Source organism: Muscardinus avellanarius (assembly GCF_963383645.1).
Source record: "Muscardinus avellanarius genome assembly, chromosome: 11".
In the NCBI taxonomy this organism is placed as follows: Eukaryota; Metazoa; Chordata; class Mammalia; order Rodentia; family Gliridae; genus Muscardinus; species Muscardinus avellanarius.
In genome coordinates, this window is record NC_137797.1 from 63,727,716 (window position 1) to 63,749,859 (window position 22,144).

The window sequence follows — 22,144 nt, forward strand, 5'->3', positions numbered from 1 at the left end:
TGGAAGCAGTGGCTCCAAGCCTTCCACACTTGCCTTCGATGGCACAGCTCCAGCTTTACGGCTTTTGTGTACAATAGCTGCCGTTATCCACAGTTTACTTTCCATGGTTTCAGTTAGCCTGCGGGAAACCACGCTCTGAAAATATTAAATGGGAAATATCAGAAATAGATGATTCATAAGCTTATAAATAACTTATTGTAGTTAACTGTTGTAATTTTTCTATTTTATTAATATTATTGCTGTTAATTTCTTCCTATACCTAATTTATATATTTTTTGCAGTACTGGGGATTGAATCCAAGGGCATTCTACCTCCAAGTTACACACCTAGCCCTATTTTTTATTTTGAAACTGTCTCACTGAGTTGCAGAGGGCCTCACTAAGTAGCTGAGGATGGCCAAGAACCTGTGATCCTCCTGTCCCTGCCTCCCAAGTACTGGGATTACAAGTGTGCACCACCACGCCTGGCTTTATGGGAACTCTTTCTCTGCTGCCTGCTGTCTTCTTTTCATCCTGCCCCTCTGACAACTCAGCCCTTCTCACCTCCATTGCCTGTACCTACCACTCAAGGTGTCACCCTGTCTCGGGTACTGACCAAGGGTGCTCATGGTTGAGGTGGCCCAGCCATGAGTAACAGTGGGGGCAGTCTCTGGGAGGTCAGGGCTGCCCAGAAACTATGCCACATTTCCTGGGTGCCTCTCAGAGAGAGTGGCCTTGTTCTTCTCTTCCAGGCACCTTCTTAACCCCAGATCATGTCTCTGTGGGGTCTAATCTCCAAGATGTCCCCAGAAAAACTGCAGCGGCTCTACGTTGACTTTCCCCAACACCTGCGACATCTCCTGGGTGAATGGCTAGAGAACCAACCCTGGTGAGTCCTGCTGCCCATGCCCTTTCTTACTCCTCTGCCCTCTTTCGATTCACCCTTGTGTCCATGGAATTCAAAACTAGGGGCCTGTTATTTCTTGTCTGGAGCCTAGACTAAGCAGAGAGGTTGTGTCCCATTAAGATTAGACTGTAGGCCAGAGTGCAGTTACTTAGGGAAACCCTACTTCAAAAAAACCAGAGCTGGGAGCCCCGCATGGTGGTGCACACTTGTAATCCCAGCATTCTGGAGGCTGAGACAGGAGGATTGTGGTTCACAGACGGCGTCAGCTACTATTTAGTGAGGCCCTTTGCAACTCATTGAGACCCAGTTTCAAAAAAAAGAATAAAAAATGAGGCTGGGGATATAGCTCGGGGGTAGAATGTCCCTGGTTTCCATTCCCAGTACTGCAAAACAAAAACAAAAACAAAAAACAGCTGGGCATGGTGGAAGATGCAGGTTCAAGGCCAGCCTTAGTAAGCAGCTGTTTCCAAATAAACCTGTTGCCGGGCGTGGTGGTGCGCATTTGTAATCCCCAGCTTGGGAGGCGGAGACAAAAGGATCACGAGGGTTCGAAGCCAGCCGTGCTGGCTTAAGAGACCCTGTTTCCAAATTTAAAAAGTATAAAAATAGGTCTGGGAGTGTAGCCTGGAGGTAGAAGGGTTTCCAGGAACCCCAGTACCACACACACACACACACACACACACACACACACACACAATAAATAAATAAGTAAATAAATAAATAAATAAAATAAACCTGTTGGTGGCCAGGCGTGGTGGTGCATGCTTTTAATCCCCACACTTGGGAGGCTGAGACAGGAGGATCCTGTAGGTTCGAAGCCAGCCTCAGCTACTTTAGTGAGGCTCTCAGCAACTTAGTGAGACCCTGTTTCCAAATAAAGTATAAAATGGGTCTGGGAGTATAGCCTGGAGGTAGAAAAGCCCCTGGGTTCCACCCCAGTACCACTGAAAAAATAAAATAAACCTATTGGTGTAGCTTGGAGGTAGAAAGTTCCTGGGTCCAATCCTCAGTACCAAAAAAAGAAAAAAAGACTGGACTATGCATGCTGGCACATGGACACCCCACCTCTTATGAGGCAGAGCCCCAAAGGAAAGTCAGATCTGATGTAGTGGTGCACACCTGTAATCCCAAGCTTCTCGGAAGGCAGAGGCAGGAGGACTGCAAGTTTGAGGCTAGCTTGGGCAACTTAGCAAGATTCTGTCTCCATAAAAATAATGTCTGGCACAGTAGCACCTGCCTGTAACCCCAGTACTTGAGATGCAAAGACAGGAGGATTGCAGGTTCAAGACCAGCCTCAGCAACTTAGTAAGACCTTAAGCAATTTAGTGGGACCAACAAAATATAAATAAAAATGAAAAGGTCTAGGAGTGTAGCTGAGAGGTAGAATGCCCCTGGGTTTAATCCCTAATGATAATAATAATAATAATAATAATAATAATAATGTCTTCTTCAATAGTAGAGTGCTTGACTAGCATGCATGAGGAAGAAAAAAATCTCTAGTAGAGAGAAGAAAAATGAGGAGGAGGAGGAGGAAGGTAGTAGTGGGGGGAGGGGATCAGGTTGGGGCAGAGGCGTTTCTCATAACAGATAGAAGACTGGGCAGCTTGGTCGATAGCTTCAGATGACCTAGATGGAGAAGAGGAGGGGAAAGAGACCACTGGGCTGTTCGAGGTGGTGGAGGGTCAGGAGAGCTGAGGAAGCCCTGTAGTTCAATAGGCTCATCCTCATCTTCCCACAGGGAGTTCCTGGTTGGCTCAGATGCCTTCTGCTGCAACATGGCCAGCGCCCTACTTTCAGCCACTGTCCAGCGTCTTCAGGCTTGTGCAGAGGAGCAGGGGGAGGGGAGCGCCATCTTGCAACACATCAGCACCCTGGAGGTAGGGCAGGAGGGGAAGGGGTGGGGCTGGGGTGGGGCTGAGGCCCAGCTGAAGTGAGCATTGGATGCTCCGAGAAAGTTGTTTGGATGTTGGAGGATGCTGGAAGTGAAATGGTGTTCCTGTGGTTAGTTGCTAGCTAGCATGCAAAACAGACTTTAAAAGCATGCAAATCCATGAAACTTGTAGAGACTACAGTTGTGCTGCCTTTCGGTGCGTGTGCGAATGGGGCCTGGAGAGGAAGGGGGAGAAGACACGGCGAAGAGCCAGGCTAACTGCCCACCACTGTCACTTCCACAGAGCATATATCAGAGGGACCCCCTGAAGCTGGTGGCCACTCTCAGACAAGTACTTCAAGGGGAGAAGAAAGCTGTTATGGAACAGGTATTGTGATACTCTGCCTCCTACCTTAACTCAGTTCCCTAGGGCTTTAGCCAGAGCCATGAGAAATGAGAAAGAATTTGAAACACAGGAAAGGCTTAGTATTCTAGGCCCAGGACAACTAAAGGAAGTTTCTGGGTCAAAGTGAACCCCAAGGCAAGTTCAGAGAAGCTTCAAGTAAGGGAGTGAGGGTAGTGAGGCCTGGGCAGGACAGAACACGAGATAAAGAACTGGGTCTGCCAGGAGAAAGACCATATCCCAGGAGATTCCAAAAAGCCAGGCAGAATTGCTAAAAGGAAGAGAGGGGCCAGCAGAAGGAAGTGGTCTATCTGCTTTTTTGCAGAGCAGAGTGGAGGCGGGTATAGAGGGATGGGCAGAGTGTCTCACCTCTTGGCATCCATCCCTTCTGTAGTTCCGCCACCTGCCAATGCCCTTCCACTGGAGGCAGGAAGAACTTAAGTTTAGCACAGCCCTGCAGAGGCTGCAGCACCGAGTCGGGGAGACTCGCCTTCTTCGAGAAGCCCTGCAGCAGACTGAGGCTGGCCAAGGTAGGGGTTGCAGCTGGAGCCCTGAGAGGTTCTGGGCAGTGTGGGGGGACTAATCCTCCCCTGGACCTCAGCCTTGACTGAACCTCCATTCTTTCTGCATCCCTGGTTTCTGTCCCCACCTTCAGTGTCTCTGCACAGCTTGATAGACACTCCTGGCAAAGGGACTGGACCAAGTGAGGTGAGTAATGGGCCGAGAGGTGGAGACTGAGCGCAGAGTGTGTTTGGGAGGACCAAGGTTAGACCTCAGCAAGACGCAGACTGAGGTGGAGGGAATGGCCGGGAGGTGAGAAGAGAGCTCAGTCCCCAGAAGCTGGATGAAGAGGCCCTGGCTCAGGCCCCACTCAGGCCCCTCCCTGTCTTAGGCCCTGGCCAGGCTGCTGCAGGAGACGGCTGGGGAGCTGGAGGCAGCCCAGGCCCTGGTGCTGAAGAGGATCCAGATTTGGAAGCGGCAGCAGCAGCTGGCAGGGAACGGTGCACTCTTTGAGGAGAGTCTGGCAGCACTGCAGAAGAGGTTGGGCCTGGCTGATGGGGAAGGGGACACACAGGGAGGGTACACTGCTGTCCCCGCTGGAGAATGCCCAGGTGTGAAAGGAGCCAGGAGGGAGTCTCGGGAGTGTGCCAAGACTCAGAGAATCCAGTTCCAGGAGGGCTGTGCACAGTTGTTCAGGTCACATCCTGTACAAGTGAGCTCAGTTGAGGGGTCACGAGCAGGGGCTCGTCTTCCTCCCAGCCCCATGCCCAGAAGAAAGCTTTTTCTATTTAGTCTGTTGGGTGGCAACATGTTCCAGTTTGCCCCAAGGCACCTGGAGGTGCTGGGTGTCCTGGGGAAGAGGCAGCAGGTTTCCACAGGACATCTAAGCCCTGAGAATGAGCCACCCTCTGGGAGTCAAGGCGGTCCCAGAGTCCCCTTCACCCCAGGTGCCTTTCAGTCACCCCCTGCCCACCCCACCCCACCCCTATGCACACAGTATCCTGTTTTCTCCCTGGGTTCAGGAGAAGAGGGTCTGGGCCAGAGCAGGCAGCCTGAATCCTGTGCCCCCTGACCACTGTCCTGGCCCCAGGTGTGAGAGCCTGGTGGACATTTATTCCCAGCTACAGCAGGAGATAGGGGCAGCTGGAGGGGAGCTTGAGCCCCAGACGCGGGCGTCGCTGCTTAGCCAGCTGGATGAAGTCCTGCGAACCCTTGTCACCAGGTATGCCCCATGAGACCCCGGCCTGGCCCAGAGCAGAGCCCTCCAGGAAGGAAGGCTGGAGTTGGGAGGAGCACCAGGAGGGACCCAGCCCTAACTCCCCTGTGTCCTCCTCATGCTGCCCAGCTCTTTCCTGGTGGAGAAGCAGCCCCCCCAGGTTCTGAAGACTCAGACCAAGTTCCAGGCTGGCGTTCGATTTCTGCTGGGCCTACGGTTCCTGGGGTCCCCAGCTAAGACTCCACTGGTCAGGGCCGACATGGTTACTGAGAAGCAAGCAAGGGAGCTGAGCGTGCCCCAAGGGCCTGGGGCTGGAACGTAAGCAGGGGCTGGGCCTGGGCTGGACAAGGCCTGATGGTGATGGAGGAGAAAAGAGCAAGGTGACTAGCATCACAGAGTACAGGAGTGAGGGAGGAGGCCCATGAGGTGTGGGGACCCTGAGTGGTCAGGGCAGAGGAAGGGGAGGGACCCAGTCCATCTGGATTTAGCCAAGATGAGGACTCCTCCTTTAAGACCCCAAGCAGGAACTGGGGATATTTGGCCGAGCTCCCTCCTTTGTAATTCCAGTACTTAGGAGGCTGAGACAGAAGGATTAAAGGTTCAAGGCCAGCCTCAGCAACTTAGTGAGATCCTGTTTAAAAAAAAAAAATAGCCGGGAGTGGTGACCACACTTGTAATTCCAGAGCTTCGGAGGTGGAGACAGGAGGATCCCTCGGGTTCGAAGCCAACCTCACTGGCTTAAGAGACCCTGTTTCCAAATTAAAAAAAAAAATAAATAGATCTGGGAGTGTAACCCAAAGATAGAAGGGTTTCCAGGAACCCCAGTACCACCAAAAAATAAAAAATATTAGGGCTGGAGGTGTAGCTCAGTGGTAGTATACCCAGGGTTCAACTCCCGTATTGACAAACAAACAAACAACCCAAGCAGGAGGTTGGCTGTGTGAATTGGTTATAAAATTTTGTGGTCATCATGTGTAAGGCCCTGGGTGAAATTTCCAGTGCAGACACATGCATGTGTGTGCATGCACACACGCACGCACACACACACACACACACACCCATAAAGAACCCAAGCAGGGACATGGAGGCCTGTGGCCTGTGACAGTGGTCGTCTGCACCATTCCCCTGTTGTGGACTTGGGCTCCTCGCCACACCTGGTCCAGCTGGGATCAGCTGGCTCACACTCTGACCCCCTGGCAGAGAGAGCACCGGGGAGATCATCAACAACACGGTGCCCCTGGAGAACAGCATTCCTGGGAACTGCTGCTCCGCCCTGTTCAAGAACCTGGTGAGGGCTCCAGTGGGCTGCATCCTCGGACTGTGGGACTCTCCCTGAAGAGGATGCTGGGAGCCGCAGAAAAGAGCCCTCTGTTCTCACATCTGCTCCTTTGCTCTCCTTCCTCCACCCCCAACCCCTCAGCTCCTGAAGAAAATCAAGCGGTGTGAGCGGAAGGGCACGGAGTCTGTCACCGAGGAGAAGTGTGCTGTGCTCTTCTCCACCAGCTTCCTGCTGGGCCCCAACAAACTCCCCGTCCAGCTCCAGGTGAGACAGCCCGAGTCTGGGGCCCCAGTTCCCTCCAGGCCTCATGCTGGGCCCTGGATCCTCACCTCTCCAGCTGCCTGCCCCATGCCTTGTGGGTCTGGGATTCACGCACGGGGTGGGGCCAGGGTGCGTGAGGAAAAGGAGGACCAGAGTGCACATCCAGGAAATAGTAATACGTAGCAATGAATTCTTTATTATTTTTTCTTTTTTTTCTTTTTGTGGTACTGGGGATGGAACCCGGGGCATTCTACCTCTGAGCTATACCCCTAGCTCTGTTTTTTATTCTTTCTTTCTTTATTTATTTTGGCGGGTCTGGGAATGGAACCCAGGGCCATTTGACCTTTGAGCTATACCCCCTGCCCTATTTTTTATTCTTTATTTTGAAACCAGATCTCACTGAGTTGCAGAGGGCCTCACTAAGTAGCTGAGGCTGTCTGCGAACCGCGATCCTTGGTCTCAGCCTCCCGAATGCTGGGATTACAAGTGTGCGCCACCACGCCCGGCTTTATTCTTTATTTTGAAACAGAGTCTCACTAGGTTGTGGAGGGCCTCGCTAAGTAGCTGAGGCTGGCCATGAACCCGGATCCTCCTGTCTCAGCCTCCCAGGTACTGGGATTAAAAGTGTACACCACACGCCCAGCTTTGTAGCAATGAATTCTTATCGAGGACCTTTTTATACACCAGGACATCATTTTCAGTGATGTGCTTATATACACACATTAGGTTTTCACAAAACATAGAACATGTACTATTACTGGCCTCAGTTTATAGATAAGGACATTGGGTCACAGGGAGACAGTACGTCACTCCACTGCTGACTGTCACGTTGGTACTTGAGCCCTGGAAGTCTGGTGTCACAGCATCCACTCACAATCACCTCTCTGCAGCGAGGTCCTGAGTGAGCTTCAGCGAGCGGTTACTAGCTTGCCACGAGCTTTCCATGTCCTAGGAGCCCAGGAACTCCCGCAGGCTTGGGCAAGCTCCCTGAGGAAGCCTCCTGCTCTATTAAGGAGGGATGCCTCTTCTTCCCCCTTCAGGCTCTGTCTTTGCCCCTGGTAGTCATCGTCCACGGCAACCAAGACAACAATGCCAAAGCCACCATCCTGTGGGACAATGCCTTCTCTGAAATGGTGAGGAGAGACCTAGAGTGTGGGGCAGGGGCAGGGTGGGTTCTAACATGTTCAAGTGCCGGTGACATACACTTATTTATTCATTCATTCATTCATTCATTCATTCATTCATTCATTCATTTGCAGTACTAGGGATTGAACCCAGAGGCTTTCTACCTCTGAGCTACATTCCCAATCCTATTTTATTTTTATTTTGAAACTGGTTCTCGCTAGGTTGATGAGAGTCTCACTATTTGCTGAGGCTGGTCTCAAACCTTTGATCCTCTTGTCTCAGCCTCTCAACTTCTGGGATTACAGGCCTGTGCCACCATGTCTGGCTGTGCTGGTGACTTTTAACTCCTTCTCATGGGCCTGCTTTGAGGCTTCTGATCTCTTTTTCATCCCAGTCTTAACCACTGTCATGTCGTAGCACCAGAAACTACAGCTGAGAAAGCCCCAGGTTTGTGAGGCAGCTCAGGAGACAATTCCAGGAGGCTGGGCAGGTGCAGCACATGGGAAGGGCGAAGCCGCCTGAGGAAGACACACGGACAGCCCGAGGTGCTCACTCCTCCCTCCTTTCCCGCAGGACCGTGTGCCCTTCGTGGTGGCGGAGCGGGTGCCATGGGAGAAGATGTGTGAAACTCTGAACCTCAAGTTCATGGCTGAGGTGGGGACCAGACAGGGGCTGCTCCCAGAGCACTTCCTCTTTCTGGCCCAGAAGATCTTCAATGACAACAGCCTCAGCGTGGAGGCTTTTCAGCACCGTTCTGTGTCCTGGTCACAGTTCAACAAGGTCATTCCCCTGCTCTTTGCACCGCCCACCCACAAGTGCTTCATCCTCAAGGTCTCCTCGGCCTCTGCCCAGGGACAGACTGCTGGGGTCTTCACAGTGCCCTGTCATGTCCATCTAGAGGGCCTCTGCCGAGGCCCACACAGGAAAACCTACCCTGGGGTCACCCAGAGGCTGCATTCTCTGCCATCTCTCAAGTTCTGGTCTGGGGCCTTCTGTCCTTTCTCTTTACTGGTGACTTGCAAGATTCACCCAAATATGTGTAAATAGAGCTCTGATTTAAAAACGACTTTCACCCACTGGGAAAATAGTCCCTATTGCAAAAACTGGGTGAAATCCCATGGGGACATGTGCGGTAACACCACTGCCGTGCCAGCACGTTTCACACTTCATGTATGTTATCTCACTTAATCCTCCCAATATCCCTTTGAGGTAGGTGCTATTTTTGTTCTGCTACAGATGAGCACCCTGTGCTTGGAAAGATTAAAAGTTTGTCTAAGCTTTCACAACAGACGAAGGGCGTGCTGATGGAACCCCATCTCTCTCTCTCTCTTCTCTCCTCCCTCTCCTCTCCTCTCCTGTCCTCTTCTCTTTGTCCTGGGACATTCTACCTCTTAGCTACACCCCAGCCCTTTTTTATTTATTTAACTTATTTAATTACTTATTTATCATTATTATTACTATTTTTATTGTGATGCTGGGTATCAAACATTCTACCTCAAAGCTATACTCCCAGCCTTATATTTTATTGATTGATTGATTCATTGATTGATTGTGGTACTGGAAATGGAAGCCAGGGGCATTCTACCTCCTAGTGACATTCTTTATTTTGAAACAGGGTCTCACTGAGTTGCAAAAGGCCTCACTAAGTAGCTGAGGCTAGCTGTGAACCATGATCCTCCAGTCTCAGCCTCCCAAATGCTGGGATTACAAGCATGTGCCACCACACCCGGCTTCACACCTTGTTCTTAATTACTGTACTTTACTGCCTCCAAAATGAAGTGGCTCAGGACTGGGTAGTTACAAGAATGAGGGAAGAAAGAGATCTGGTGTCTCAGTTGACACCCAGCTGGGTAAACACAGTACTCTTAAAAAAAGAAAGAAAGAAAGAAAAAGCCAGGTCTGGGAGTATAGCCTGGAGGCAGAAAGTCCCTGGGTTCCACCCCTAGTACCACCAAAAAAAAAAAAAAAAAAAAAAAAGGAAGAAAGAGAAGCCCACATGACCAGAGGACATGTTAGCAAAAGGAAAGGGCAGTTACCTCCAGCAAGTCACTTTGCTCTGGGCACCATCTCTGTCAGGCCTCCAGAAGGACAGGGTTTAGCATAATGGACATGAGCAGCTCCAGAACCACACCACCTGGGCTTAAGTCCCAACTCCACCTCGCCAGCTGTGTGCATGTGCACAAGTCACTTGACCTTTCTGGGCTTCCATTTCATCACCTGCAAGATAGGATTGTTATAGTAGCGCCTTCCATTGCTTTGTAAAGACCAAATGAATTAATATACAGGAAGCTTGGAATAATGCCCAGCATGTGGTAAGCATGTTGGCCCTGTGGGCAGTCACAATCCAGTACCTGCCCTGACCAGGCTCCAGCTCTGACTCTCCCCCACCCCACTCACCCCAGCTTTCCCACCACCCTGCAGGAGATCCTGCTGGGCCGCGGCTTCACCTTTTGGCAGTGGTTTGATGGTGTCCTGGACCTCACCAAACGCTGTCTCCGGAGCTACTGGTCAGACCGGTGAGTCCCTGCCCCAGGTAGCCTGAGCAACTGCACCTCTGGCTCTCTCTCCACATCCAGTACCACACCCTCATCCTCTCCTTCATCCGGACCAGGTTGATCATCGGCTTCATCAGTAAACAGTATGTCACTAGTCTCCTTCTCAACGAGCCCGATGGAACCTTCCTCCTCCGCTTCAGTGACTCAGAGATTGGGGGCATTACCATTGCCCACGTCATCCGGGGCCCGGATGGTGAGGTCACCCCAGCCGGTCTTCTGCCTGGCTCATATGCTCGCTGGGGTTTCTTCTGGGAAGGAAATGTCTGGGCTTCCTTGATGCCAACTTGATCTTCAGGAAGTTTTTCCTTAGGTCCAACTTCTCTTCCTTCTTCTGTAGCCTAAACTTCCATGTCTCCCTGTAAGCTCATGGCAGTGGAGACAGCAGGTCTCCCTCCCTCAGGACTCCCAGGCAGGTCTACTTTCTCTTGCCTTGGTGGATTGAGAATAGGCCCCGTGGTGGGGAAGGGGAAGTCTAGATAGAGGAGACCCAGGATCTCATTCCTACTCTAGGTTCCCCACAGATTGAGAACATTCAGCCGTTCTCTGCCAAAGACTTGTCTATTCGTTCACTGGGAGACCGGATCCGGGATCTTGCTCAGCTCAGAAACCTCTACCCCAAGAAACCCAAGGATGAGGCTTTCCGGAGCCATTATAAACGTGAGCTAAAGTTTCAAGCTCTGACTCTGTCTTGTTCCCCTCCTCTGCTCCCAGCTGCACCCCTCTTCCTGCCTGCCATATGTCATCCCCAACTTCCCTCCCTGTTTTTGTAGCCTCTCTTCTACTTGCCCATCCGCCTTTCCCTTTTGCACCACCCTTTCTCCCTAACCCTGGGACGCTCGACACTCTCCTTTCCCTCTCACAACAGCTGAACAGATGGGGAAGGACGGCAGGGGTTATGTCCCAGCTATCATCAAGATGACTGTGGAGCGGTGAGCGTGCAGTGTGGATGGTGGGTGGGAGCTGGGTGTGGTGCTTACCTGCAGGAAGGAATGGCATCCCCAACCCTTCTCAGTCACCTGTTCCTGCCTCTCCTCCAGGGACCAGCCTCTCCCCACTCCGGAGCCCCAGGCGCCTCCCATGGTGTCCTCTTATGATCTTGGAATGGCTTCTGATTCCTCCATGAGCATGCAGCTCGGCACAGATATGGCGTAAGGAGCTTGAGAGACAGAGGGAAGTGGCCCATGCAGAGGGCCTTCAGCATGAGCAGCTAGGAGAGTGGCAACTGGGAGCCGAAGCAGAGGATTTTCTTTTCCATGAAAGGATTTCCCTTCCCAAGGCAGGGTGTGGGGCTGTGCAAGGGAAGGGCTGCCATCAGGAGGTCTTCTTTCTTTCCCCAGGCCCCAGGTGTACCCCCCACACTCCCACTCCATCCCTTCGTATCAAGGCCTCCCTCCAGAAGAGTCTGTCAGTGTGCTGCCAGCCTTCCAGGAGTAAGTCAGAACCCGTGGGGGATGGAATGGGGACAGCATCCTATACTGCAAGGTGCAGGTGTTGGCTTGTGCGAGGGGAGAGGTAGCAGGGTGGACATGCTTCTTCTCCCTGTCCACTTGTGGTGTGATGGGGGGAGGTGAGATCCAGACCACTTGAGCTAGATGCAGTGGCACCTGTCTGTAATCCCAGTGCTCCGGAGGCTGAACAGTAGGATGTAAGGTTTGAAGCCAGCCTCAGAAACTAAGCAAGGCTCTGAGCAACTTGGCAAGACCCTGTTTTCAAACAAAAAATAATTGGAGCCAGGCGTGGTGGCGCACGCTTGGAGTCCCAATATTTGGGAGGCTGAGACAGGAGGATCGTGGTTCACAGACAGCCTCAGCTACTTAGTGAGGCCCTTTGCAAGTCAGTGAGACTCTGTTTCAAAATAAAGAATAAAAAGAGGGCAGGAGGTATAGCTCAGAGATAGAATGGCCCTGGGTTCCATCCTCAGTACCGCAAAAACAAAACAAAAACAAACAAAAAAACCACAAAACACAAACCAAAAAACAGCTGGGTGTTGTGGCTCATGCCTATAATCCCAATACTTGGGAAGCTGAGACAGGAAGATCACAGATTCAAGGACAACCTCAACAAGTAGTGAGACTCTCATCAACTTAGCAAAACCCTATTTCACAAATAAAAATAGGGCCGGGGTGTATAACGCCCCAGGGTTCAATCCCCAGTGCCACAAAACAAAACAAGTATGTGTAGAGCTGAGCATCTTACCTGGCTCACAGCAGGTGCTATGATAGTGTTTTTACTTCTGCCTCTAAAATCCACTGTCACTTATCTGCTGTATGTATGTATGTATGTATGTATGTATGTATTGCAGTGCTGGAGTTTGAACCCAGAGCCTAATGCGTGCTAAGCATGCACTTTACCAGACACCCCCAACTGCTGTGTACAGTTTTTGCTTTATTCATCTGTTTCAGGCTTGACATGGCATAGACATTTTTCTTCCCCAAGTAACGCTCAGGTGCTTACTACCTCTTAGCCAAGGACTAAGAGCACTACCTCTGTGGAGTGGAGGTGAGGGTGGGGACTGGAGGATCAAGTTCAGAATCCAAAGAAAGGCCTTCTATCTCTGGGCTGTATGCCCAGACCTATTTTATGTTTTATTTGGAAACAGGGTTGCTAAATTGCTGAAAGCCTCACTAAGAGCTGCTGAGGCTGGCTTGGAACCTGTGATCCTCCTGTCTCAGCCTCCCAAACACTGGGATTACAAGTGTGTACTACCACACAAGGCTTCCCCTACCCCATCTTACGATTCAGACAGCGCTTGGAGCACAGAAACGGGCTGCCCAAGGCCATGCAGTCAGTGGGCAGCTATGTCAGGATACGGTGCTTTCTCTCAGTGGTCTTGACTTTGCAACACCCCGCCTCTGTGCAGCCTTCCTTCCTCTGGCAGTGTCCTCCTTCCTGCTTCCAGGCCACACCTACAGATGCCCCCCAGTCTGAGCCCGCTGAACCTGCCCTTCGACCAGCCTCGCCCCCAGTGAGTGACAAGCCCTCCTGAGCCCAGGCTTCCCATTCTTTCCTGGCCTCACCCCGCTCTCTCTCATTTCCTTTTCTGGTCCCTGGCAGAGGCCTGCTGCCCTGTCAATCTCAGGAGCATGCTGTGTCCAGCCCTGAGGCCCTGCGCTGCCCAGATGTGAACATGGCTGAAGAGAGCTGTCTAAGCCAGCCCGTGGGAGGGTTCCTCCGGGGCACCTGGTGAGTGGTGGGCTGGGGTGGCGGCTGGGTGGGGACTAAGGGAGTGGGTGCTGTGCCTACTCCACTGTCTTTCCCCTTCCTCCCCACAGGGACGGTGAAGACATGTTCCCTCCTCTGCTGCCTCCCACTGAACAGGACCTTACCAAGCTCATCCTGGAGGGCCAAGGAGAGGCAGGGGGAGGGTCCTTGGGACCCCAGCCCCTCCTGCAGCCCTCTCCCTATGGGCAGTCTGGGATCTCAATGTCCCATCTGGACCTCAGGGCCAACCCCAGTTGGTGATGGAAGCTGGGGGATGGGGGAAGCCCAGAGACAGCTCTGCTCCTGTCTCCACAGACCTGCTCCAGATCCCATATACAGGTGCCTCCCAGTCCAGCTACTCCGTCAGGAGGAAAAACCTTGCCAGGACAATGCGCAATAGGGAGACGTCACTCTGCCCCTTCCTTCCTTCCATATACCACTGCCCCCCCACCCCCACCCATTTCAGCACTGGAAAAGCAGCCCAGGCTCCCGAGCGAGACATGTTCCAACATGCCTGCACCCATAGCGCACACCGCTCTCTGTGGAGAATGGGGCTGAGCAGGAGGGTGGGGCTGGTGCAGGCGCAGGTTAGGGCACGGAGGGCTTCTCCACTCAGCCAGGACCTGAGGCCCACATACAGAAACATGCGCCCAGGCACGAACATTTGCACTAGATTCCAGGGACAGAGGGCACGGGCCTGGGTCCCAGCCCTGGCACCATGGGGAAGCAATTCAGGGACCCAGAATAGGAGGAGAGATCTAGATAGCTGGTTACTGACATGAATTTTGCCCATGTTAAAAAATCCTACAAAGCCCCAACTTCTTGCTAGTCTGATGGAGGCCTTTGGTACACAGATGAGAGTATGCAGCTATGTGTAAGTGTGTGTACCTGAGACCTGTCAGTGTATCAGGACATATCACAGGTTCACTGTATGACCATGTAGAACATGTGCCTATCTGCTTTTGATTGTGAGATAACACACATTTGGAAATATTAAGACATTGAACAAGACATCAGCTAGTGTGCTGGCCTAACTTATGCTAACCCAAATGCCGTTTTGAGTGTGACTATACCCGGGTGGGTCTATGCGGCTGCGACACCTGTGTATGGCTATAGCTTCAGTGGCTCGGCACCCTCAGTTCTGCCCGGAGCAGGGGGTAAGAGCAGGTGCAGGCCTTGCTGCCTGGCCCTCCAGGACATGGGGGGGGGGGCGTGTCCACTGCTTCTCTTCTGTTTCCCCATCCACTGCCAGTTTCCCTCCACTCCCCACCCCATGCCACCCTTCTTCCCTTTTTTTTTTGGGGGGGGGTCATGGATCCTAAGCCATAAAATAAATTTTATTCCAAAATAACAAAATAAATAATCTACTGTACACAATCTGAAAAGAAAGACGCTCTAAGTGTTCGGACAGGTGCTGCGATCTGGCTCAGCCCAGGAAAACCTTGAATCTAACCCAGGCCTCCCAGGGGCCAGTGGACCGATACCCCCCCACCCAAACCACCTCCCCCAGAAGGCAGGAGGGAAGAGCTGCTGAGGACATGGAGGGGAGAGGAGAATGGATGGGCAAACGGCAGCACTTGTTAAATTAAAGAAACAAACTAGAAGCACAAAAATGGGGAGTGGGAGGGTCCAGTGTTCCCAGGCCCCCAGTTCTTGGGGAAATGTTGCCATTTTTATCTGCTGGACCTTCCAAGGGAAGTCTCCCTTCCCCCATGTCCAAATTGAGTCCAACCACTCACACCACTGGTGGCCACCTAGAGAGAGTGGAAGTGTGTGGTGTGAGGGAGGGGAGAGCTCCAGCCGTCCAGGAGGCAGGAGTCCTTGCCCCAGTCCTGGGCAGGTGAGGGGGCACCACACACCCTTCTTGTGTCTTCTCGCCAGGCCCCCGCTCGTTATTGCTTGAAGCCCCATAGTCCTGTGCCCATGGAGCAGGTGGGGAGGCAGGAGAAGGGCAGCGCAAGGCCGGGGTGGTGACTGGATCCGGGGATGAAGTGTGAGGATGTGTCAGCCACAAGTCTGGGTCAGTCCTCCCTCACTGCCGGCTGGCCTCAGCCTCCACTTTCACACTGCTCCTTCGACCTTCTACCAGTGTGGGGTGGGGTCCCGTGGCCGGGCATCGATCCAGCAGCCCTTCCTCAAACTCTGCAGGGAAAAGACACAACAGGTCAGGCCCAGAGCATGTGTCCTGGGGGTTCCACACCCGAGTGTGTGCAGCCCCCTCCCCTCTGTGGCCGTGTAGAGCTCTCTGTGTATGTATCTCTCTGTCTCTGCCGCCTCTGCTCTGCTGGAATTTCTGGTTCTGTCAGGAGCTGCGGGGGTGGTTTGGCTCTGACCTCTCCCTCTCCCCCCTTCTGAGGCTCTGCCACCCCCACTCATCTCTGGCCCCCTCCAAGGCTCCTCCCACCCTGCCACTGCCCCCCTAAGTTTTCTGGTAACCAAATCAGGGGAACACAGGAAGCCAGCCTCCCAGCTCCTCCCTCAAGAAGAGCCCCCTTTCCAGTCCCCGCCCCCACTTCCCACCCACGCACAGTTTAAAAATACCAAGCCAGGGTTGGTGGCTTTGTCTGCTGCGTCACTCTCAGCCCAGCCGCTGCCCAGCCCTCTGCCGGCCCACTCCCTCCTTTCCTATCCACACACAAAGCAACCCCCTCTTTGGGCTCCTCTGCTTCCAGGCTGGGTACCCCATCCCCACAACTCCCAGCCTGCTCCACCGGTCTGCATTAATGCAAGTTCTAGACAAGCTTCCCTTCCTGGTAGCTCCGTACTGCCCACCTTCACACCCTATTCTCCATTCTCTCGCTGGCCCTAGGTCCCCTTCACAGACCTCCATTAGGGTGCAACCCTCCCCGGTGCAAACAGCCCCGCAGGGTCTTCTCCATTTGAAGCCTCCTTAGAGGCCCTTTCTACTACCCTCTCTAGCAACTCTCTCTTCTCCCCCCACCCCATCCCAGGACGCCAGGATTGCTAGTTAGGGCCTGGGTGACTAGGGTGCTTGGGACAGCACTGCTGGCTGCCTCACCTGCGAGAGGTGGCTTCGCAGGCACACAGGGGCTGAGGCGGCCCACTCGGTCGTGGGAGACGAGGCGGGCGAGCCGCAGCCCCTCATCCATCAGTGTCTGCTGCAGGATGTGGCGGCTCCACAGCCCATGGGCTGGCAATGCCAGGGGCAGGTCAGCAGGGGGCGGCGTCAGCCTTGGGCACGACCCCACAGCTGTGGGCATGGGCACTGGTCAGGTAAGGGGCTGCAGCCAATGGAACCCCACCCTCAACCACACAGCCACACCCAAAGGCCCTGCTGTCCCCCTCCAGCCAAGCCTCCCGACCCTGTTCCAGGCAGCGGCTTCTGGATCCATCCTCCCACCTGCCCGCCCTCCCGCGCCTCCCCACAGTGGAGAGAGAAGAGTTCTGATGTATACTCACCCTGCAAATGTCCATCTAGACTCTCCCCAGACAAGCTGGCACTGTCCTCCTCCAGACTGGGGCGGTACGGGGCTGCATAGGACTCGGGGCCTGGGGGAGGCTGCTGGATTTCAGAGTGACTCTGTTCTCCCACCTGTGGATGCACCAAACGGGGGGGAAATGAGGACCCATAAGGGAGTGGGGTTGGGGCAGGCTGTTCCATACCAACAGCGCCCTGGAGAATGTACCTCCTGCTTGAGCTTCTTCAGCGGGGGGCCTCCTAATTCTTCAGAATGAAGCCTGCAAAGATGGAGAAGAGCAAAGTGTGTGAGGCTGGGGAGAGCCACGCGCTGGGCAGAGCACAGAATCTGACCAGGGCAGGCAGTACCTAAAAACTCTTAAGTGAATCGAATCTTCAGCTCAGTCACTTATTGGAGGGGGGTTGGGGGGAAGGAATCAGATCCCAGACAAGCTAACTCGGCCAAGGGCAGCACATGCAGGTGGATAGGAAGCAGGCCTAGAGCTGCCTCAAGTTAGGACACGATCCTACTCCTTGCCTGAAATCTAACCTAGGAAGGACCTGGGGAGGGGTCTCACCTGGAGCCCTTCAAGGAAGACAGGTAGGTGCTTTCTCGGGCCACCTGGCGGGACAGAGAGAAGAGCTCCACCCTCCGAAGTAAGAGTGTGTTGTCCCTCATGCAGAACTGGGCAGCAGCCTCATTGATGGTCAGCTGTGGAGGAAGGACAGACAGAATCCTAACACCCCTAATCCAAACCTCATCACACCTTCACCATCAGAAACCCATCTCTGAGAGCCCTGCTTTGTCTGGATGACACAAAGGAGCTTTCTGAGGGAGGAAGCCAGAGGTCAGCACGCACAGCTTCCTAGGAATGCCCAGGCCGCCTTCCCCTCAGTGGGGTCCTGAGTGCGCCTTTGCTCCCCCCAGTTGAGACTGAAGGCACTGCAGCAGCTGGGCGAGGGGTGTGTGGGGCAGAGGGCAGGGGCTAGGGTCTGCTCAAGGGGCACTGAAACATCTGGAGGACACAGGAATCCTCAGAGGTGAGTGGACTGAGACTCAGGCTCTGAGAAAACTCAAGTCCTCACCTCGTGCAGGCTGAGCTGCTTGCCCTCCCGCCGTTTAGAGTCGAAGCGGCCATAAATGATGCTGTACTTGCGAATCTCTTCTTCCTTCTGGCTATCATTATCGTCCATATCAAAGATGTGCCCCACACTCCGTGCCAGCTTCTTATTCAGCTTTAGCAGGGACGTGACCTCCCCAGCATCGCCTCTCGGGAAGCTCCTGAAGATCCTCTCCACGCTCTCCACCACCATGCGCACCATCTCTGGCTCCAGGCGATCTGGACCACCTCCAGCCCCACCTGCTGCCATCCCTCCAGCCCCAGGCCCCTCAGGGACTCCTCCCCCTGCAGGTGGGGAGAAGGGGGGTGAACCGGCCTCCTCTTCTCCTCCTGCCCCAACGTCAGACTCTGGGGTGCTCCGGCCTGGCCAGATCCTGGGATCACCTGCCCCAGGTCCCCCAGGCAGTGGTGACAGCTTCTCTCCAAGTTCAAGGGGGCTCTTGGGGCTAAAACTTCGGGCACTGCCCGCCTTTTCCCCTGGGCTGCCATGCCCATTGCTCATGCTTCCTTTCCGGGTACCCGCAGTCTCAGATATCTTGAAGAGCGGGATGCTGGAGACGGGCACAGCAGGCACTGGTTGGCTGAAGAGCCCTGGATTGGTGGCCCACTCTCTCAGTGCCTTCTGCAGGCGTCGGACATGGAGAGGCTTGGTGGCCATGCCCACGAGTGCCATGATCTCCAAGAACTCCTCCTCACCCGCCTCGCACAGCTGCTGCACGTCGTCCCCTCCCTGCTGGATGAAGGTCTCGTAGTAGGAAAGGAGGTTGGCGCGCTGCAGGACCCGATACAGCTGCAGCTCCCCCAGCGTCCGAGGCAGTGCCATGGCGCGGGCACTGGCCCTGAGAAGGAGGGGCACGAGAGAGGCAGTCAGTGCAAGTGCCCCTGCTGGGTACCAACCCACACTAACAATCGTCCTCTCTTTCCTGCCTCCTCTTCTCCCCCGCTCCTTAGAATGCTCTCTCTGCCCAGTGCCCAAGGCTGAGCAGAAACTATGAGAGAATCAGGCACTGCTTGGAAACACAGCCATGCCAATGCAGATTGGCTAGAGTCGCCAAAACCCGGTCCTGTCTGAAGGAGTCAGACTCTTCCCCATCTTTACTTTGTCCTTTCTGGTCTATGGTAAGAAGACCTGAGCATTAAGGCCCACCAGCCATCAGCCCCTGGGAAGGCTGGGACAGAACTCCTCCTCCCTACAAACACAATCCTCCCCTTCCACACCAAACACCCAGCAGTCTCAATACCACTTGACGGGACATGCCAAACTCAGGTGAACACAGGACCCCCCCTTCTACCCACAGTGGACACCGGTGGGGGGGTTACTGCTGGTCACCTTCACTCCCTCCAAGTAACTAGGAGGGAGGGGTGTGGCCCTTCCCTGTTCCTCTCCTTTCAGTGTTCCCTCGGATCAGGGGGCTTAGGCATTCTTGATGCACCTTACCTTTCTCTTTCCAAGACCCCCGCCCAGGCTGCTCAGGGCCCCACAGGTACCCTTCCTCGCCGGCTCAGGCAGCCTGTCCCTTCAGCTCAAGCGATGGGGGAGGGGAGGGACACCTCAATTGTTCTGCTCTGGGGCCGTTCCACCCACACACTCCCACAGTGGCGGCGTCTGTGGGCGAAAACCGCCTGGGGGCTCCCGCCTACTTTCCTCTCCTTTATGTTCCACCCACACCTTCTAGGGGAGTAGGAGCGTCGCTCAAGGGCTCTTGAGGGAGGGGCTGCACACTGAAACTCCCCCCGCCCCACGCTGTGCACTAAGGGTCAAATACGGGAAGGGCCGCCGGCCGCATGCCCAGCCTCCTGCAGCCCCGCGGATGCTCCCTTGAACTCAAAGCCGCCGGCTTCTCGCGGACCTGGGCACCGTTTGCGCTCGACCCGCGACGAACGGGGCCAGTCGTGCCCCCTCCCCTCACTGTTGCCAGCTAGAATTCCCGGGCTTCACCCTGGCACTGGGGGACTCCTGGGGGGGATCCCACATTCTTTGCAGGGGGCTCACATGCCAGGTCATGCCCACAGAGTAAATTTGGAATGGAGGACGGGACAGTACGTTTTCGTATACAGCTTCGCCACATTCATGTCTCTCCAGGGTCCCCCAATTCGAAGACTCACCCCCTTTCCCATCAGTCTCCACCCCCCACCCCCGTCCCGCTTCCCCGCGTCCTCCTCGACCTCCACCCTCCGGACCCCATTCCCCAGTCCAGCTCCACCCCTCTCCGCTCCCTGACGCCTCCTTTTGCCCACTAACTTGAGTCTGGGCTGCGGGGTCCGGCGGGCGCTGTCCCCTCCGCCCGGCGGCTGCTCGGCGGTGGGGGAGGGCGCTCTGTGCATGGACGGCTGGAGACCACCCGGCAGCCCCTCTCGATGCCCGGCGCTCGGAGCCTGCTGCGCACCACGCTCGGCCCGACGGTGTCGTGTCCACCGCTGTCCAGGCTCCGTCCCTCCCTCCGCGTCCTCTCTCCGATCCTCCGCGCCTCTGTCTGCGCCTCTGCCCCCCCTCCCCGGCTGCGCTCGCCGCCTCTCCGCGCCTCCGCCCCCGCAGGACGCACGGGGAGCGAGGCCCGGCGCTGCGCCGGCTCCGGGCTGGCGGGAGGAGGGCGTGGGCAGAGCCGGGGGCGGGGGCTGGGGGCGGGCGCCGGGGCCGCGGGGCTGCGGAGCCGCCGCAGCCGAGGGGTGGAGAGGGGAGGAGGCTCGGGGGAGGCGGTGTGGGCCGGGGGCGGGGGCCGGGGCGACCGGGGCCGGGCGGGGAGGGTGCGCTTGGGGACCCGGCGGGCGGGGCGAGGTCGCTGCGGCCGCCTACGCCGGAGGCACAGCCGGCCCTCTCGGCGCCCACGTGCCCACGTGAGCGCCCCGCCGGCTCCAGGCCTGCTCCCCCTCCGCCCCTGCCCCTCGAGCTGGGAGCGCAGGCACACAAAGACGGAGCGAAGCGCACGTACGTGCACTCGCGTCCAAACAACTACGGCCCGCCGAGCGGCTCGTGTGCTCGTTAGGAGTGAGCCGGGCGAAGTTGGCGGCGGCGCGGGTGCGGGGCGCCCCTCTGTCACTTGAGGCAGGCGGGGAGCGGAGCGCGCGGGTCTCTCCGCGCCTCCCTCCAGCCCCAGAAGTACTTTGAAGGGGCCACTCTCGGAAACCCAGACTTTCTCCACCCCTTCCGCGGCAGGCGCCGGAGTTGGGGGAATAGGGCTGGAGCGGGGTATGCTAGGAACCTCCACTTAGGCGCGCACTGGTTAGTGAATCGGGTCTGGGTAGCAGCGATGGGGACACCCTGCCTTGCCCTACTCGAAGCACCCTATTTGCTGAGGATGGGGCGCTGCTCCTTGGAGAGCGTAGGGGACCGAGGAGTCCGAGTGTCCCGCTCGACTCCCAGCGGAAGAGCGAGAGGGAGGGGCATCTTCAAGGAGCCAAGCCCCCCCCCCGCCGCCCCTCCCCCTGGGTTTCTCCCAGCCCCATCTGGTTCCCATTACACTCCCGCCCACGGCTAGAAGGACTAGGGGGCGGGCAGGCAGGGGCTTCGGGCCGGGGGACAGGAGGTGGGCGGAATCCGGAGCGCTGGCCGCAGGCAAAGGCCCCCCCTAGTCCGAAGCCTCGCCCCGCCCCGCCATTCCGCACTCGTGAGTGGCGACGCCGGCAGCGCGCGGGCGGCGTGGGCTGGAGCTCGCTCCACATTCCGGCCTAGCTAGGGCATCTTCCTTTCTCCGGAGGGGGGAGGGGGGATGTGCGTTATTGGTGGGGGGGTTTCAGTAGGTCCGATTCAAATTCTTGTTTCCATCCCATTCAACACCAAACACTAAGGGGGCGGCAAGAAGGAGCGGCGTCCCTCTGCCGCTGCCCCGTCCTGCATCCCGGCGCAGCTCGGGAGATATTCCCAGCCCTCTCCGAGGTGTGGGGGCTCCCCTCCCCCACGCCTCCCTCGGATAATTTTGGAGTCTGGGCTGCCAGCCGCTGGCCCCGGGTTTCCACGTGCCCCCGCCCGCCCCGGCCCCCGCTCCCCGTGACGCACATCCTCCGCCCACGCGGCCTCTGCTCGGCGCCCCCTCCCTCCCTCCCTCCCGCCCGCCACCGCCCCCCTCGCCCGGGATCTGGGGGCCACGCCCGGCCTCGGAGGGGCGCAGTGGGGCGCGAGGCGGGCTGGGGGCAACTTGCTGGGCTGAGCGCCCGGGTCTGGACCCTGGAGAAAGGACGAGGGAGGAGGCGATTCCGAGGGCTGGACTCCCGGGTCCTGGGGCTCGGCCAGGGGAGGGCGGGCAGCAAAGTCCCGCGGAAAGGGCCGGCTTCCTTCCCAGGACAGTCAGAAAGGGTCCGGCGCGAACCTGTG

The 22,144-nt window shown here is 55.9% G+C and overlaps 2 protein-coding genes across 3 annotated transcripts; one reads left to right on the plus strand and one right to left on the minus strand.

The window, feature by feature from the left end:
• Nucleotides 1–751: 751 nt before the first annotated feature.
• Nucleotides 752–13,557, plus strand: STAT6 (signal transducer and activator of transcription 6; the record flags this gene model as incomplete). The annotated part of the gene is made up of 21 exons (XM_080706173.1): nucleotides 752–867; nucleotides 2,624–2,762; nucleotides 3,060–3,143; nucleotides 3,553–3,688; nucleotides 3,814–3,866; nucleotides 4,051–4,199; nucleotides 4,750–4,881; nucleotides 5,005–5,193; nucleotides 6,076–6,163; nucleotides 6,296–6,418; nucleotides 7,456–7,548; nucleotides 8,114–8,320; nucleotides 9,962–10,056; nucleotides 10,152–10,288; nucleotides 10,606–10,752; nucleotides 10,961–11,024; nucleotides 11,133–11,243; nucleotides 11,433–11,525; nucleotides 12,995–13,060; nucleotides 13,150–13,278; nucleotides 13,368–13,557. The coding sequence occupies 21 exons, from the start codon at nucleotides 752–754 to the stop codon at nucleotides 13,555–13,557; spliced, it is 2,541 nt and encodes an 846-aa protein (XP_080562299.1).
• A 1,771-nt stretch (nucleotides 13,558–15,328) lies between these two features.
• On the minus strand, nucleotides 15,329–20,160 carry NAB2 (NGFI-A binding protein 2; the record flags this gene model as incomplete). Of its 2 annotated transcripts, XM_080706368.1 has the most annotated exons (7): nucleotides 15,329–15,438; nucleotides 16,316–16,507; nucleotides 16,717–16,849; nucleotides 16,944–16,995; nucleotides 17,293–17,426; nucleotides 17,801–18,674; nucleotides 20,078–20,160. In XM_080706368.1, 7 exons carry the CDS (start codon nucleotides 20,158–20,160, stop codon nucleotides 15,329–15,331), a joined length of 1,578 nt encoding a protein of 525 aa, XP_080562494.1. The 2 variants fall into 2 exon arrangements, with proteins under 2 accessions (XP_080562494.1, XP_080562495.1); XM_080706369.1 differs by lacking the exon at nucleotides 16,316–16,507.
• Between the last annotated feature and the right edge of the window lie 1,984 nt (nucleotides 20,161–22,144).